This window comes from Molothrus ater, chromosome 1, assembly GCF_012460135.2.
Source record: "Molothrus ater isolate BHLD 08-10-18 breed brown headed cowbird chromosome 1, BPBGC_Mater_1.1, whole genome shotgun sequence".
In the NCBI taxonomy this organism is placed as follows: Eukaryota; Metazoa; Chordata; class Aves; order Passeriformes; family Icteridae; genus Molothrus; species Molothrus ater.
The window spans coordinates 949,061-966,217 of NC_050478.2; the positions used below are offsets into that span (position 1 = coordinate 949,061).

A 17,157-nucleotide genomic window follows, 5' to 3' on the forward strand; every position below is an offset into this window, starting at 1 on the left:
GCACAGAGCTGGGGTTGTGCCCTCCCGTGGCACCTGGCAGGGGGTGGCAGGGGTTACCCGTGGGGTGTTTGCACCCACTGCTCTCCTCCCCACAGAGCAGCCACCATCTCCTTCCCCACCCTGCTCAATTCCTTCAGGGGAGACCGCCAGGAGCCAGCCCCAGCACCCCCAGCAGGGTCCCACCTTCCCGTGCCACTAAAGGTGGTGGCAGGAGCCACCCTAAGTGGACAATCCCACACCGGAGGGGGAGCTCCAGCAGAGTTCCACCCTGCCCCTGGGCCCCTCTCCCCAGGTTCCCTGTCCTCCCTGGGCCTTAGCTGCTGTTGGGGTCATTCTTGTGGTGGCAGAGCCATGGCCATGTCTGGCACAGGGATGTCCCTGTGGTGGCCATGTCCCCATGGTGGCACAGCTGTGGCCATGTCTGGCACAGGGATGTCCCTGTGGTGGCCATGTCCCTGTGGTGGCCATGTCCCCATGGTGGCACAGCTGTGGCCATGTCTGGCACAGGGATGTCCCTGTGGTGGCACAGCTGAGGCCATGTCTGGCACAGGGATGTCCCTGTGGTGGCCATGTCCCCATGGTGGCACAGCTGTGGCCATGTCTGGCACAGGGATGTCCCTGTGGTGGCACAGCTGTGGCCATGTCTGGCACAGGGATGTCCCTGTGGTGGCACAGCTGAGGCCATGTCTGGCACAGGGATGTCCCTGTGGTGGCCATGTCCCCATGGTGGCACAGCTGTGGCCATGTCTGGCACAGGGATGTCCCTGTGGTGGCCACGTCCCCGTGGTGGCAGAGCTGTGGCCCTGTCTGGCACAGGGATGTCCCACAGACTGGGGGATTTCCCTCACAGAGCAAAAGACAAAGAAGGAAAGGGCTCTTGGCCATGTTCCTCTTGGCCTCCTTCCACTTTCTGCTTTTGATGTTGTTCTCCCTTTTACAGCTCCTTGCTCGAGCCCCAGTGAGTGGGGGGGGTTCATCCAGCAGGAGCAGCCAGGGAGGGAGAGCAGCACACACAGCCCTGGGCAGCGCTCCCGACGGGGCTGTGCCCCCCAGGGCAGACAGAGCCCAGACAGACCCCTCTGGTGGCCAGCTCAGTGACATCCCTCCCTTCTCCAAAGGTGCCCGAGGGCCTTCAGACGCCCCAGAGAGTGGCCCATGTGCAGGAGGTGACAAGGCTGGATGGGACACACAAGGACCTGAATTGCTGCCTGCCCCCACTGCCACCTGCACTCTGCCCTTCCAGGGGAGGGATTTGGGGTCAGGAAAACCCTGTCAGTGCCACCCCTGCCCGCTGCCCTCTGCTGCCTGGGGTTGGTGGCAGTGATGGATCTGATGGCACCGGTGGATCCAGAGGCTGAGCAGAGCCTGCTCCCCTCAGGAAGGAGAACTTGGGGGAAGCCATCATTGCTCTGTGCCACCCCAGCTCCCCCTGTGCCACTGCCTTTGAGCAGCCCCAAGGCCACCCTGGGAGCACAGTGGGACCCAGGGCCACTGCCAGCCCCAGAGCTGGCACTGCACCCACCAGAGCTTGGCTGGCCAGCAGGAGATCAGCTTCCTTCCAGCTCTGCCTGCATTTGGTGACCTCTAACAGGGACCTTGCACCCTGCCTGGCAAACCCCACTCCTTGCTGCTGCCCAGGATGCCTGGCACAGTCCCCTGGCCCTGCTGGGGAGCTGGCAATGTCCCCTGGGCCTGCCCCTGTGCAGCTGTGCCCAGAGGGAGCCCAGGTGAGGACCAGGCCGTGGCACAGCAGGATCACCCCGTTCAGGAGGGACTGTGGGCACTGGGGTGTGATGGAGCCCCAGGAATGTCCCTGTGGGAGCAGCCACCACCCAGCCCCAGTCCCACAGCTGGCAGCCTGGCCCCAGCCTGGCACCAACATTTCCAGGAATTTTGGGGCACTGCTGCCCACGCAGCAGCTCTCCAGGAGCCAGCTTGGCACTAAAGGCCACTGCCAGGACAAGAAGCCAAGAATTTTCTTAAAGCAGGTTCTGCCCAGCAAGGCCACGTGAATCCCCCTCAGGAAACAATCCACTCACCAAGATACAGCCAAGATTTCAGCCCAGGCAATTCCTGCTGTGTCTTCTCCTTGCCAAACCCCTCAGCTCTGGGGAGAGGGGGCTCTCCCAGCCACTGCCTGACACATCTGGCAGCACCACTTGCAAACCTGCAGGAACTTGGCTTGTTGGGGAATTTTAGTGAATTTTACCTGATTTGAACCTCAGCCCAAAGCAGCAGCAGCACTCAGGCCCTGCAGAGATCCTGCTTTGCCCTTTCCTGGGTCTCACCCCGTGCTCCTGCCTCCAGCTGGGACAATCCCTCCTGGCCCAGCAGAGCCTCACCTGGGGCAGCTTCACTGGACAAAAAAACTACAGAAAATTCCAAGTTTGGAATTCACAGGGGCTGGGCATGTGCAGGGCAGGAATAGGGATGTGGGAAAGGAGCAGGGATGTGGGAACAGGCTCCAAGAGGCCTGGGAAGAGAGCTGCTGCACAAAGAAAATAGAGGAGGCAAAAAGGCAAAGACAGAAAGTTTGTTTGAAAAGATGCAAAAGGATTTAAAACCAGAGAATTGCCTGGTTATGGCTAAAATCACCTTTTGGCTGTTCTTAAGGGAGCCTGAACACCCCTGAGGCAGCACTGGGGGGATGTCCAACACCCACTGCCAATTCCCAAGGGAATCCAGGGGCTCCAGGAGCTGCTGGCACAGCAGGGCAGCTGGCCCTTTGCAGCTGGCCTTTATGAGCCCCAGAGCATGAGAGTCCTTTAGGCCACAAGGGTAATGGGGTATGGGAGGAAGCACCGAGCTCTGCAGCCTTTGGGAGCTGGGGGCTGAGGCTGATGAAGGTTTAAGCTGCTTTCAGCATCAGTTTTCAGGGTGACAGATGGAGGGAAGGGGGAAAGAAACCCCACCCCATTCTCTGCCCGAGCCTTTGGAGGCACCATGCTGGAGTTCCAGGGAAGCTTTTCAATCTGATCCCATTGTCAGCCTCCTGCTTGTCACATCCTCGACACAAGAGGCCCTTCAGGTGCCCCCCTGGGAAAAAGTCCAGCACAGAGCAGGATCCTCAGCCAGAAGCCAGCTGTGACTGGCCCCAGCATGGATGGAGTGAGGGGAGCACACAGCTCTGACGCTCAGGGGGCTGCAGCCCTGACGGTGGAACCTCAAACGGTTTGGGTTCAAGGGCCCTCAAAGCCCACCCAGTGCCCACCCCTGCCATGGCAGGGACACCTCCCACTGTCCCAGGCTGCTCCCACCTGGCCTTGGGCACTGCCAGGGATGCAGGGGCAGCCACAGCTGCTCTGGGAGTTTATCCTGGAAGCAACAAGCAAAGACACAGAAAGCACCCAACACCAGCCTGGGGTTCTGCCACCACGAGCAAGCAGCTCATCCATGTCCTGCTGCAAGGAGAGGTGCAGGCAGTAACTTGGGGTTTTAGGACTTTTTCCCTGTTCCCATGGCAATCTCTCAGTTTTGAGTTTGGATCCTGTTTAGATCCCTCTCACACAGAACAAGGTGGGCTGGGACAGGGACAGGGGGGTCTCCTCTGCACCCCTCTGGGGTTTCAGCCATTCCCAAATCCCTGCACTGCTGGGACTCAGCCACACCAGCCACCCCACACCCTGAGCACCAGGAGGGTGGGACAAGGAGCAGTGAGAGGAAGTGCAGCTGTGAACCAGGACTGCTGCCAGGGTTGTGCTGCAGCTGAGTGACCTTGGAAAGGAGCAGCCTGACCCAGGCCAGTGTCATCTGCTCTTTCTGGACAGGAGGAGGAGTTAAACATTCCCATGGAGCAACAGCTGGATGGCAGAGGGGGACTGAGAGATCCTGCCCAGCCCTTGTGGTGCTGAGCTGGTGCTTCACCCCTGGGCTGGACCAAAGGGCAGTGTGGGGCACTCAGCGACCTTTCCTGACTCTCCAGCACCCCACATCCCCTTCCCAGAGTTCAGCCCTTCCCAAGGCAATGGGAGAAAATTGTAACCATCACCTCTTATTTAACATTTCATCATCTCCCCATTCAAGAGATTCAGCTCTGAGGGAAAACAGCAAATTCCAATATTTTTTTTAAACAAGAAAGAAGTCCAAGTTTAATCCTCTTGGGAGCAAAAGGATTAACAGCAGGTTTTAAGAAATAGGTTTCAAAAAAAAAGCAAGTTAAAATTCCACACAAGGCACCCCCATTTCAGTATTTTTTGACATGGATACAGAGTGAACCAGGAAGTTCCCAGGCACGTGGAGCTTCCCAGGAGCAGCAGTTTTCACCTGGAAGTTGGTGTGAGGAAGATGGCTTTAGGAGCTGGGGCTGAAGTGACCCCAAAACCAGCAGCAAAGCAGTTTGGGACTGCAGAACTCCCTCATCTGCAGGGGTCCAACACAGCTGAGGAAGTTCTGCTTCCCCCACGGATAAATTCCACCTCCTGCCTTTCCTGGCAGATGGAGAGGTGGCCACAGCCACTCCCAGGGAAGAGGTGTCAAGAGTCAGAGCAGCTTCTGGGATCCCTCACAGCCAGGATCTGCTCTGGCACCGTTGCAGGATAAGAACAACAACTCACAGGCTCAGAGGCAGCAGCGGCACCACTGAGAATCCTGGGATCCCACAACTGAGAATCCTGGGATCCCACAACTGCTGGAGCCCCTCAGCTCCCAAAACCTCTCCCTCCACCAAAACACCAACTCCTCCAGAACCACCACAGCCAACCCATGAAATGAAACACCCTGGAGTGAACGAGGTGAATGTGATATTTATGAACAATAAGCAGTTTCCCTCAGATGGGCTCCCAGGGCTTCCTGCAGCACTGGCCCAGGTGGGAATCCTGAGCCATCGTGGGATATTTCCCATTTTCCTTCCCATAATGCTACACAGAACCAAAACTGCATTGAGAAAAACAACGACCCCCCAGTCCCCCCAGCAGGTCGCCCTGGAGCAGAAACAAGGTTTAAGTACAATCCAGATGATCCAACCGCAGCGGTATTGGCTTCATTTGACTGTATTTAAATAAAATTAAGCATTTAAAAAATTAACAGGCACTACAATTCCCTGGCAGTGCTGACACCGAGCCCAGCCCCACGAGGCTGTCCCCACCCTCCCTGGGTGATCTGGGGGTGTCACACAACACAAGAAGCCACAACATTTTCACGAAGCAACGTAACCAAAAGAATCCCAAGGCAGCTCCCAGCCGGAATCCGGCTCGCGGGGCCGAGGTCCAGGTGATCCCAGGGAGGAGACAGCCCAGGGGGGTGGGAGCACAGGAACACGTGGCTGTCCCACTGCAGCCCCCAGGCTGGGCAGTCCTTGCAGGTCCCTGCAGCCCTCAGAGCTTCTTGAGCCGACTGTACATCTCCCTCTTGCTCTTCTCCCCGGCCCAGGTCCGGCTCTTGGTGCGGAACCTCTTCAGGTCCTCCTTGAAGTCCTTGTGGTGCATCGGGCGGTAGCTCTGGGGCTCGCAGAAGCTCTGGGGAACCAAACAGGAGCTGGGGTCACCTCAGTGCCACCAGGGTGCTGATCCCAGCACCAGCAGCCACTGGAGCAAACAGGGACAGACCCCCCCCCTTCCAGGCAGGAGCTCCGTGGCAGACACACAGAGCCCAGGAGATTCAGGTTACAGCCACCAAAACAAGGGCTTTGTGTACAGGGCTCTCATCCCAAATTTCCTGGCAGAGAACACACAGGCTGAGCCGATTGAGAGTTCACCTTGCAAGGCACAGACTGGGAGGATGTTCCAGCTCAGATGGTCAGAGCAGGGTGGCTGATCGTGGGTTTAGGGAACAATGATCACTGCGGGTCCCCTCCAGCCCCGAGCGTTCCATGATCCGCGTGCCTCGGGCCAGCTCCCGGCTCCCAGGAGCTGCCCTTGCCTGTCCCGTGCTGCCACCTTGAGGCCTCGGTGCCCTCTCCTCAGGACAGCCCCAAGTCCACGGGGACACCCCAAACCCCAGGTGTCCCTCAGCCCAGGGGAGGGAGCAGATCACAGGGAGAGCCAAAACCCGGGCAGCACTGGCTGCCATCAACTGCCCGGCTGGGAGAGCCAACATCCCACAGGAGAGGAGCTGACAGCCCCATCCAGCTGGCCTTGAACAGGCCAGGGATCTCCCACCTCCCAGGGATGACTGGAAGTGTGGGGGCCTCAGGAGCTGAGGCCTGTTTGTGTCACAGCAGCAGGACAGATCCCAGGAGCGCTGGGACCATGGAAATGCTGCAGGAGCAGGAGCCAAGGACAGGAGAAATCCCAGCCCTCAAGTGCTGGGAAGAGCTGGGGGCGGGTTTTAATTTCCTTGTCTCAATTAGAGGCTGCAAACTCCAAGCTCAGGTTTTCAATTTTGCTGGTTTAGGACTGTACAAGATCTCAGGTTTCCATTTATTATCCAGCAATTACTGTCAAGCCTTGTGTTTGAGCAGGCTGAAATCCTTTCTCTGAGTGACAGTTTGTTCTAAAGGGGCAGAAACCTCTTCTATTTTACTTGAGACAAGTGGAAAAGCCCTTCAGCTATGGCAGGAAGACAGCTCCAAGACATGGAACAGGCTGAGCTGCTCGGGGACCAGCCCAGTGAAAAAGAGAGAGAGGAGGAAAAGCCCCTCAGCCAAACCACTCTGCCCCAAGAAGAAGTTTGAGTAGGAAGAAATTAATATTATTTGAGTGTGATAGAGACCACAGAAAGGTTGGGTTGGAGGACCCTAAAAGGTCTTGTTCCACACTCTGCCATGGGCAGGGACACCTTCCACTACCCCAGGCTGCTCCAAGCCCCTTCCTACCTGGCCTTGGACACTAGCAGGGACGAGAAATCCACGTTACTCACCTGGCACCTCGAGAAGAAATCCTTGTAGCCTCCCTTGAGCACGTAGAGCTCTGGGTAGTGCAGGTTGGGGTACTCATTGCTCAGCCTGTCCTGCTCCCTCACAAACCGGCACCTGCAGCGGGGAAAATCCCATGTTAAATCCCACACTGACTCAGTAACTCCCAAATCTGCACCCCAAACCTCCCATCTCTCAAAGGAGGAGCTGGAGCTGCCTGTCAGGGAGAGCCTGAGCAGCCCCACAGCTCAGAGGCTTTTCCTTTCCCCTCTGAACACTGCAGCGCTCCAGCCCAGGCCCAGCACGGCTCCTCACCCCCCAGGCTGTGCCAACCCCTGCCAGAGGTGCCAACCACCCCGTGCACAGCAGGTGGAGGCAGCCCAGCCCCTCCCAGTGCTCCCAGTGCAGTGGGAAGCCTGCCCCAGGGAGAGGAGCTCACATGCGCGGGCCCCGCTCCGAGGAGAACTCGCAGTGGAACACCACGATGACGCGCTTGTCCTCCGACGGCTGGATGGGCTTCTTCAGCAGGAAATTCTGCACCTCCTCCTCCATGTGCAGGTTTATGGCACCCTGCAGGGCACAGTGCAAGCACTGAGTGCAGGGGAACAGCCACAAACTCACCCCGCTCCCTTGGGAACCAATGCCTCATCTGGGTCTGCTGGAGGAGCTCTGCAACCCTCTCCCAGCACAGCTCCAAACCCCACCAGGGCACCACAGACAGCCTGGAACCCTCTCCCAGCACAGCTCCAAACCCCACCAGGGCACCACAGACAGCCTGGAACCCTCTCCCAGCACAGCTCCAAACCCCACCAGGGCACCACAGACAGCCTGGAACCCTCTCCCAGCACAGCTCCAAACCCCACCAGGACACCATGCACAGCCTGGAACCCTCTCCCAGCACAGCTCCAAACCCCACCAGGACACCATGCACAGCCTGGAACCCTCTCCCAGCACAGCTCCAAACCCCACCAGGGCACCACGGACAGCCTGGAACCCTCTCCCAGCACAGCTCCAAACCCCACCAGGACACCACAGACAGCCTGGAACCCTCTCCCAGCACAGCTCCAAACCCCACCAGGACACCATGCACAGCCTGGAACCCTCTCCCAGCACAGCTCCAAACCCCACCAGGACACCATGCACAGCCTGGAACCCTCTCCCAGCACAGCTCCAAACCCCACCAGGACATCACAGACAGCCTGGAACCCTCTCCCAGCACAGCTCCAAACCCCACCAGGGCACCATGCACAGCCTGGAACCCTCTCCCAGCACAGCTCCAAACCCCACCAGGACATCACAGACAGCCTGGAACCCTCTCCCAGCACAGCTCCAAACCCCACCAGGACACCATGCACAGCCTGGAACCCTCTCCCAGCACAGCTCCAAACCCCACCAGGACATCACAGACAGCCTGGAACCCTCTCCCAGCACAGCTCCAAACCCCACCAGGGCACCATGCACAGCCTGGAACTTGCTCTGTGTGATTCCTCAGCCAGGAATTCCTTCCCAATCTCCCACCCATCCCTGCCCTCTGGCACTGGGAGCCATTCCCTGGGTCCTGTCCCTCCATGCCTTGTCCCCAGTCGCTCTCCAGCTCTGCTGGAGCCCCTCCAGTCACTGAAAGGGGCTCAAACACCACAAGGTCTGGGTGACCTGTTCCTGGTTGTTTTACACAGCCATTTTTCCTTTGAAGTCTGTCACTGAAATGAAGTTTAGCACTCCAATTTTAGCCTCCTGAGATATGAGGATGCTGGACACTGAGTGTCACATCCTCCTCAGGAACCTCTGTCACCCTGAGGGCCACAGGCCCCTCCTCTGCTTACAGAGAGCAGAACATCCCCTCTTCTGAGGGAACAGCCACTTCATGGCCCACGTGTGGGCTCAGGGTCCAAACCCAGGCAGTGGGTGAGCATGACAGGATCCCAGAGGGGCCCCTCAGGAATAACATTTCCACAGGGCCTTGGATAAAAATCAGCCCCACAGGGATCCCAGAGACCCCAGGCTGCAGCTTCAGAGCACCTGCCCTGCTCTTATGGGGCCAACATACCTTGATGTGCCCCCCTTCATACTCATAGGGGTATCTACAGTCAATTATCACACACTGCTTGATGAAGCTCTCAAACTTCCCAGTCAGCACAGACACAATCTGAGAAAAAAAGAGCACAAAAACCAGAGTTCAGCTGTTTCAAGCCATTTCTGTGTAGCTCCCCAGCCTCCACTAAAGGATTTTTCTGGCTCCCTTGGAGCACTCACCATTTCAGAGTCGATGTATTTTAAATCTTGATGTTTCCCATCAACAGTGTCAAATAAATAACTCTGGAAGGATTGAGAAAATTCCAGCTGTGAATCACATGAGTGAGAGCATCCAGCAGTTCACTCTCTGACAGACACTCTGCTGGCCAGAACCTCTGCAGGAGTTAAAGCTCCTAAGAATGCTAAAATCAGGCACAGAATTTCGTTTTTGGCTCCCACAGTAGAGGATTTTATAGGGCTTTAATCACAAATGGATCAGTTTGTGTCCAACCTGGGCCATCCCCTTCTCACCAACAGCCTCTCCTGGTTGTTTGAAGACCAAAGAATTGTTAAGATTAGAAAAGACCTCCAAGATCAAGTCCAAAGAAGCAAGGCAGGTGTATGAGGGAACAGAAGAGCCTCTCTAAAGGGAAGTGTTTTTCTGGGCTGGTTTGAGACATCCCCACCAAGAGAGGCCCTTAAAACACTTCATTCAACATCTGGCCACGGAATCTCTGGAATTACCTTGGAGAAGTCCCCGATAAGGTCCCTCTGGTCACTGTCCAAAATGCTCTCAATCTCTGCTGTGGAGGGCTGGGTCCTCACCAGCTTCAGGCTCTGCAGGACACAGGTCAGAGATCCATGAGGGCAGACATGTCCCATTCCCTGTTTCCCACAGCTGACAGCTTGGAGTGCACTGCCAAGCCCTGAACTGCCCCCTCAGCTTCCCTGCTCAGGGCAGAGCTCGGGTTCAGCACTGTGGAATTGCTGCCCCAACAATCCACCAGGAAAAGCTCCCAGCAACCTTCACAAACCAGACCCCAGCTCTGCATGTCCCCTCATCAATTCTGTGTCACAAACTGGATGCTGAGCCACCAACCGTGGAGTCCTCAGAAGTTTCTGGCAGGCTTTTCCTCTTCTTGCTTTTCCCTGGAGAATTCTCCTCCTGGGATCTCTCCATCCTTTTCTGGGTGGTTCTTCCTGCAATGCTTGACATGGATGAAGAGCCAAACAGCCGGCACCGCTTGGCCTGCGAGGAGGAGAGGAGTTGAGTTGTCCAGCAAAGGTTTATAAAAGAAAATAAACACAGCTCAGGCTTTCAGATTATTCCAATCTTGGCCTCATTTAAGGCACCATCACTGCAGAGCATCAGGGGGCTGTTAATCTGAATTATCCAGGCTTTGCATTTCCAGTAACACTTGTTACTGGGGGAGCTTGGGGCAGCACAAGCAAGATAAAGAGCCAGCAAAATGCTCTACATCAATTAGCAGCCAATTTATCAGCAGATTAAAGAGCTTTCTACTGGAGCTGCTTTCCCAGTCTGTTATCAAAGCATCAGGTTACAGCATTGCAGGTGAGTCCCTGCAGAGTGAATTCCACATATGCCAAGATTCTGATAAGGGAAGTCAAGATCTTCTCACATTTATGAAGTGCAAGAAGAAATTCTATTCCTATAAGCACCACTTGTTCCACAGCGACAGAGTCTGCCAGGTGAACAGCCCCAGAGATAAGGGAATTGTGCAGGGGGTTTGCCAGGGCTTGTTCTGCTCTCAGGGATGCAGGGGACAGCGGGGTGACACAGTCCCTGTCCCTGTGGGACACTCACCCGGCTGTCCGCTCTCCTCATGACCAGCGGCGCCGTCCAGAGACTGGACACGTCCGAGGGCATCTCCTCGTGGTTCTGCAAGAGAGGGAATCCTGCTCATCCCTCCCCATAGACACACTGCAGCTACAGCTCCTGCCTGCCTCAGGTGCACATCCCAGCTGGAACCAGCTCCCAGAGCAGCTGCAGGGATTTAACTCCATCACCAGTGCAATTCTTCAGGAAATAATGGAACTGAGTGGAAACACGTTGGACAAGGTGAGTTTATCAATTCACTGATTGATTAACAAAGATGAGCCTCCAGGGCTTTAAGCATTTCAAACTCCCTTGAAAACAGTTTGGCTCAAAGCAATACCACCTCTGACTTTTTCAGCAAGTTTCTAAAGAAAAATGCCAACTGTTCCCTCAAGTCCTCAAACTAAAAATAACTCACTTGTTCAGACCCCAAACAAATCCCACTGGCTGCACTAGGAAAGAGCAGTTATGAGATAAAGGCACCCCAGTGTGAGTTAGAAAAGATAATGAAAACTAATTAATCTCCTTGTGGGAGATGTCCCTGCCCATGGCAGGGGATTGGAACTGGATAAGCTTTAAGGTCCCTTCCAACCCAGAGCAGTCTGGGCTTCTGTGACTGCCAAAAACCCAGCGTGGTGCACTCTGAGCACCATGACTGCAGCCACAGCACAGCAGACACATCAGGCAGAGCTGATCTGGGGATCTCCACCCCATCCCCTCTGCACACACCTTCAAGTCCTGGTCATCCAGCAGCTCCATGAAGCCATCATCATCCTCACTCTCCGAGGAGGGCAGGGAATGCTGCTGCAGGAAGGCTGCCCTGGAGTTCTGTTCCCCAGAGGCTGCTTCCCCCATGGGCAGCTGAGGGGAGACAGAGAGAGTTTGAACAGCATTCCCTCTGCTCCCTGCAGGATGCTGCAGCCAAGGAGGGGCTGCCAGGGCTCTCTGCACTCCAGGGAACACCGTGGTTACCCCCAGCCCTGAGCTGCAGCACAGGCAGGGATCAGCAGGATTCTGGAAGGGCTGCTGGATCCAGGGAGCTGAGACAAGGCTTGGCCCCCCAGCTCTGTTTCTGTACAATCATTTTTCAGTTGCCTTTTCTAAACAACGGGGTATGAATAAGGTAATTTTTCTTCCTGGATGTCACATCTGGACACCAAATCCAGCTGCATTTACAGAGTTTGGTTTGTTGCTCCAAATGCATCTGCCTGAACATTCAGTACCAACTTTACTGATCATTTCCATCCAAATCAATGTCCACACTCCCTCCACTTACTGAGCAGAACCCCAGCTCTGTCCTGACTCATCTTTCCCAGAACAAGGTTTCAAATTTCTCATGAGCCAAAGGTGAGAAGAATTCTCTTATCTGGCAGATAAATAAGTTTTTCTATCTGGCACCTGACTGACATCACCACTTCAGAACCCTGATTTGGTTATTTTGATGGCAGAGAATTAGGTGAGAATTAATTGAGAAGAACCAAGTACCTGGGCTGGAGATGAGTTTTGCCTTGCTGCAGGAACACCCCTCCCATCACGGAAGCCACGAGAAGCTGGTTTGGTTGGCTTCTTGAACTCAAATGATTCCTGAAATTAAAAACAGCAAAATGACCATTTTACCAAAATTACAAACTGTGTTAAGCTGCTTGGATCCTTTTATCTTTTCCAATTTCTTAAAGTGCCTGACATTTTGGATTTAAGCTCCCTGCTGCCAACAGAATAGGCTGAAGGTGAATGTTTTCAAATTAAAGATGTTACAGCAGTGTTTCATCTAACATAATCCAGCATTTATGCTCTTGGCATCACCTACAGGCTTCAGGGCTTCTCTATTCCTGTCAGTCAATTCTCTGCAGAATAAATCAATCATTCTTGGAGGCAGCCAAGCACTGACACTTCATCCCCCACAGGATTCCCAGCAGCCAGGGCAGACCCAGGACACAGAATCCAAGAGGAACCACAGGGCTCCCCATGGCAGCAGTGGGGACAGCCAGGGGTGACCTCCCCAAACCCCTTCTGGAGGCAGCTCCTGCCCAGAGCAAGCAGGGGGAACAGATTTTCCTCTGCCACAGCCAGAAAGGAGTCAGGGTCAGTGGCACCAAGGCAGAACTGGGCAAAGCCTTCCCCATTTTTATTAACCAACAGCTCTAATCAGAGCTGCAAGTTCCCTTCAGAAAAACTGAGCTAAAGGTGGCTGTGCTTGAAGAACAGCCTGGCAGGGAGGAACTGAAGCCTTTCCCATGACATTCCCTGTGCAGGGATGCGCTAATCCTCCTGTCCCTCCCCTCCCACAGGCATCAGGAAAGAGCACTCACATTTTCCTTATTTTCATCCTGATCCAAAGGCTGGAAAGCATCAGTGTCCAGAGAGTCAGAGTGGTTTCTCTTCAGAGCAGGGCTGGAGCCCAGCAGGCTTTGCTGCAACACAGAAGGGACGGTTCAGGACTGCATCAGTGCTTGCACAAGCACATTTCAAGCACTAAAGGGGTTAACAAAGACTGGAAAGCCTCTGACTACAGATTTTGCACACCCTGTGCAGGAATCCTCTGCTGACATCTTGGTACAGGGACCGAAATGCTTCAGTGCAGCAGAGATGGAGCCACATCACAGAAATTTCACACTAAATTAAGTGAGATTGGGAATTTACAAACTGCAGTTCTGACATTAAGTACCCCAGCAGCTGGTGTTGAAGCCACAAAATTAACAAGTATTCAACTAAATGCGTTCAACTAAAACCATGCTAGATCCTTTAACATGTATAAAACATCAATCCCACTCTCACTTACTGGCAGGGAATGGATTCTTCTGAAAGGTATTCGAAGGCTACAATGAAAGAGAACCAAAGTTTATTTCAACATTTTGCTTTAAAAGGCAGGGACATGAATAGAAATCACCCCCCAGTTCCATAATCTAAAAGAGACACCAAGGAAGAATTTAAAATAGAATTATACTTACTTCAGCCTGCTGGATTTGATTGCTTTCTCAAACCTAAAAGCAAAAGACCAAAGGTTGGACTTGAAGGTCTTAGAGGTCTTTCCCAAATTAAATGTTTCTGTGGCTCTAAAGGCACAGACTTAAACCAAACGTTAAAAGGTACAATTCAGACAGACCTTGGTGCAGCCCCAGGCTGCAGGTGGGTGCCAGTGCCATGTGGCTGGCACAACACCCAGCTCAGAGGCAGCACTGCAGTGCCCTGGGCAGGGGCAGGGCCAACCCCAGCATTCCAGCTCTGGAGCACAGGGAGAGGTGCAGCAGGGGAGCCCCAGTGCACTGGGCCAGCAGAGGAAAGCCCTGCCCAGGCCTCATCAGCCCAGGTTTGTTTGTTAACCATGCCAGGTTTCACACAGGGGCACTCACGTGTCCTCCATGGCGTCGTGTGAGGTCCCAGGGCCAGGAGAATCCAAAGCCAAACCTGCACAGGAGACACAGATTTCCCACTGATCCATACCCAGGGAGTACCACACACTGCTACACACTTCCACAGAAAAACCCAGGAAATTCCTGTGCAAAGTCCCACCTGCAGCCTGATCCGGTGCAGAATAAAAAAGAGTTACAGGCACTCCCCACCGTGGGTTTGGCTGTGGATCATCAAGTGCCAGTGCTTGAGAATTTAAAGAAACCCCCCAAGCCCTGCATGGAATACTCTGTTTACCCACCACACACCTTAATAAACAATTCAGTCCTTTAAGGGTTTTTTTAAGCCATGTTTTTAGTTACACCTATGAAGAAATTTTGGGCTCATTCCCAAAAATAAGCAGTCAAAAGGCCCTTCTGAATGTCCTGGAATTAACAGGAAGCACTTCAGAAGCACAAAGCAAGCCCAGCTTTATAGCCCCAGAGCATTTCAGACACATCCAGAGTCACTCCAGCACAGATTCCTGAGGAGCCACAGAAAGTGAGGATTTAGCAAGGCTGGTTGCTCTGTCCTGCTCCATGGTCTGTGAGTTGTACTCGTGCTTTAGCACTTCACAAAATTCTTTTTTAGGCTGAAAGTGCCCTCAAAATGGGGCATAAATCCAGGTGGAAACAGTGATTTCCCTCAGCTGGAGCAATGAACCACCAGAGGGAATCTACAGGTTATGGGGTGAGAGCTTATTTCATTTTCACTGATAAAACAACTCGTGTGAAAAACAGGAAATCCTCCCAGGAAGTAGCAGAACTGAGGGGTTTCAGATCATCAAGCAGCTCTTGGTGACAGGAGAACACAGGACAGAGCCACTCACTGGCACAGTTTGGGTTTAAAGAGAGAAAACACAGTGAGGACTTGTTTTCCCTCCCTACTGCTCACAGTCTCCAGGACAATGAAAGCAAAAAAAAAAAAAAAAAGAAAAAAAGAAAAAAAAGAATTAAAAATATATATATCTATATACACCCACAGCCCAAACCCTGAGCTGCAGAGGTTTCTTGGGGCATTTTCCACCTGCCTCCCTCCTTCCAAGGGCCAGTTCTCTCTCCAAACCCCAGGTGCCATGTAGAAGTGCATTGCTTTCCAATTCCTAACCAATGTTTGTTAATAGAGGCAGCCCCACCTGAGTCTGTGGACTCTGAAGAGGCTGATCTGTGCAGTCCATTTTTGGTTCCCACGTCTTGATCACCCTGCCTGGAAAGGAAAGTTTGGGATTTGTTTTAAAAGCAAGAAACACAACACTGCAGGTAGGTACAGCACAGGTGGGCATCACTTGGATTCCTCCCAGAGTCCAGTTATCCTTCCTGGAACTGCAATCCTCTCTTTGGCAGCCACCTCTTTAATTCAGGTTTTGCATAGAGAAAATTGCCAAATTTCTAATTCAAACCCATTTTGATAAATAGTTACCTCCCAAATTTTGTTTTATCTGCTAAACCTTAGTGCTGTGAAGAAACTCATATGGAGCCCCACATATATAAGGGAAAAGCTACTTGAGTGAGGCTCCAGCAAGTGGTTAATTAAATAAAAAAAAAAAAAAAGTAGCCAGGGCTACAAATTCAAAGGGCTGAATAACTTCCAAGGGGGGCACTGCCAATGGTCTGCAGGAATCCCAGGAATCTGAAGGAAGGAAGGACCATAAAGCAGGTGGTGGCAGAAATGAGAATGACAGAAAATCAACAAATAAAACCCAGGAGGGTCATTGAGACCTGAGTGGGCCAGGACAAAACAGGAGTCACAGAAGGGAGGAGCTGTGGGAATAATGGGATTAGAGGAGTTCAGAGAGCAGCAAAATGGAGCAGCTGTGGCTGCAGTTTGGGGAACGGGAGCAGCTGCAGAGCACAGACTGCGGCACCTGGCACACAGAGCAGAGAGCAGGAACGGGGCTGGCATGGAACAGGGCAGGCAGGGGGACACGGAAGGGACACAAAGGGATTTGTGGGACAGAGGGAAGGGCTCAGGAGGGAGGAGGATGCCCAGAGCAGAAGCAGGGCAGGGGGAAGGTGTCCCAGAGCGGGGATCCATGCGGGATGGGGCAGGAGGAGAGAACAGAGGGAGGCACCCGCAAAGGGGTGGGGGACACTAAGGGACACATGGAGGTGTGCAGGGTGGGAGGGCTAAAACTCAGGCCTCGTGGGTAGGGAGAAGAAACAGCTCCGGGAGGCGCCGATTTTGGGGGAAGGGCTGGGAGAAGGGGTGCTACAGGCCTGGGCTGGAGCGTGGGGAGTGGGGCTGGAAGGAGAGCAGGCAGGATGAGCCCGCAGTGCCTCACTGCAGGGGGAAGAAGGGCACGAAGAGACCCCCGAGGCCTCCAGTGGGGATGGGGGAAAGGAAAAGGAGGGATCCACGAGGCCTCGCTGGGTTTTTTTGCGGGTGAGGACAGAGGAGAACCCTGAGGCCTTCCTTCGGGAATGAGGGGGACAGGGAAGGAAATGAGAGCTCTCCTGAGAGGCGGCAGGGCCGAGGAGGGAGCAGAGACATTCCGGAGGGCCTGGGGAAGGGTGTGTTAAACTGGGGCTTTGGGGCTTCAGAGGGGCATGAAGGCATCCCAGGGGAGTTTGGGGTTTCGTTTTTTTTTTTTTTTGGAGGGGCGGGCGGGAATTCCAAAAGGCTTCACTGCGCGGGAGGGAATTACGGGGGTGGATGGGACGGAAGGAAAACGACTCCAGGAGGCCTTGGGGGTTTTATATATGGGGGAGCCTCCCTAGGCCTCGCTTCGGGTCCGGGAGGGGGAAGAATACGTTCAGGAGAGGGGACAAAGTGCCCAGGAAGGCTCGGAGGGATGGCGGAAAGGAGAAAGAAGCTCTCTTGGAGCAGGAGGAAGAAGCGGGCGGTAAAGCCTCCAAACCTCGCTTTTTGGGGGGGATTAGGACAGCGGCGAGAAAAAGGAGAATGCCCGGGCCCCGACTCACCCGCGCCCCAGCTGCTCCATGGTGAGGCGGAGGTCCGAGACAGGCGAGAGCTCATCCTGAAAGAGCGCCTTGACCACGGCAGGCGAGGCGGGGGACGCCGGCGAGAGAAGCGAGAGGCGGCGGCGGTGGGAAGCGCTCGGGGTGGGATCCATCGGAGGGGGACCGGGAATCCAGCGCAGCCGTCCCGTCCCTGCCGACAGCGCGGCCGC

The 17,157-nt window shown here is 54.4% G+C and overlaps 1 protein-coding gene across 2 annotated transcripts; it reads right to left on the bottom strand.

The window, feature by feature from the left end:
- Positions 1-4,034: 4,034 nt before the first annotated feature.
- CDC25A (cell division cycle 25A) lies at positions 4,035-17,145 on the bottom strand. Of its 2 annotated transcripts, XM_036379226.1 has the most exons (16): positions 16,949-17,145; positions 15,163-15,233; positions 13,991-14,045; positions 13,589-13,621; positions 13,420-13,456; positions 12,950-13,051; positions 12,126-12,224; positions 11,370-11,501; positions 10,629-10,703; positions 9,903-10,052; positions 9,548-9,640; positions 9,044-9,106; positions 8,838-8,936; positions 7,230-7,360; positions 6,796-6,907; positions 4,035-5,453 (listed from the first exon to the last, which is right to left on the bottom strand). In XM_036379226.1, exons 1-16 carry the CDS (start codon positions 17,098-17,100, stop codon positions 5,313-5,315), a joined length of 1,545 nt encoding a protein of 514 aa, XP_036235119.1. In that variant the 5' UTR covers positions 17,101-17,145; the 3' UTR covers positions 4,035-5,312. The 2 variants fall into 2 exon arrangements, with proteins under 2 accessions (XP_036235119.1, XP_036235120.1); XM_036379227.1 differs by lacking the exon at positions 11,370-11,501.
- Between the last annotated feature and the right edge of the window lie 12 nt (positions 17,146-17,157).

Coding starts and splice junctions, on each gene's coding strand:
- CDC25A (XM_036379226.1), bottom strand. CDS start 17,100: ATGGATCCCACCCCGAGCGCTTCCCACCGCCGCCGCCTCTCGCTTCTC. Junction 13,622..13,990: donor CACGACGCCATGGAGGACAC/GTGAGTGCCCCT, acceptor TTTTGCTTTTAG/GTTTGAGAAAGCAATCAAAT. Junction 10,704..11,369: donor TGGATGACCAGGACTTGAAG/GTGTGTGCAGAG, acceptor CCTCTCTTGCAG/AACCACGAGGAGATGCCCTC.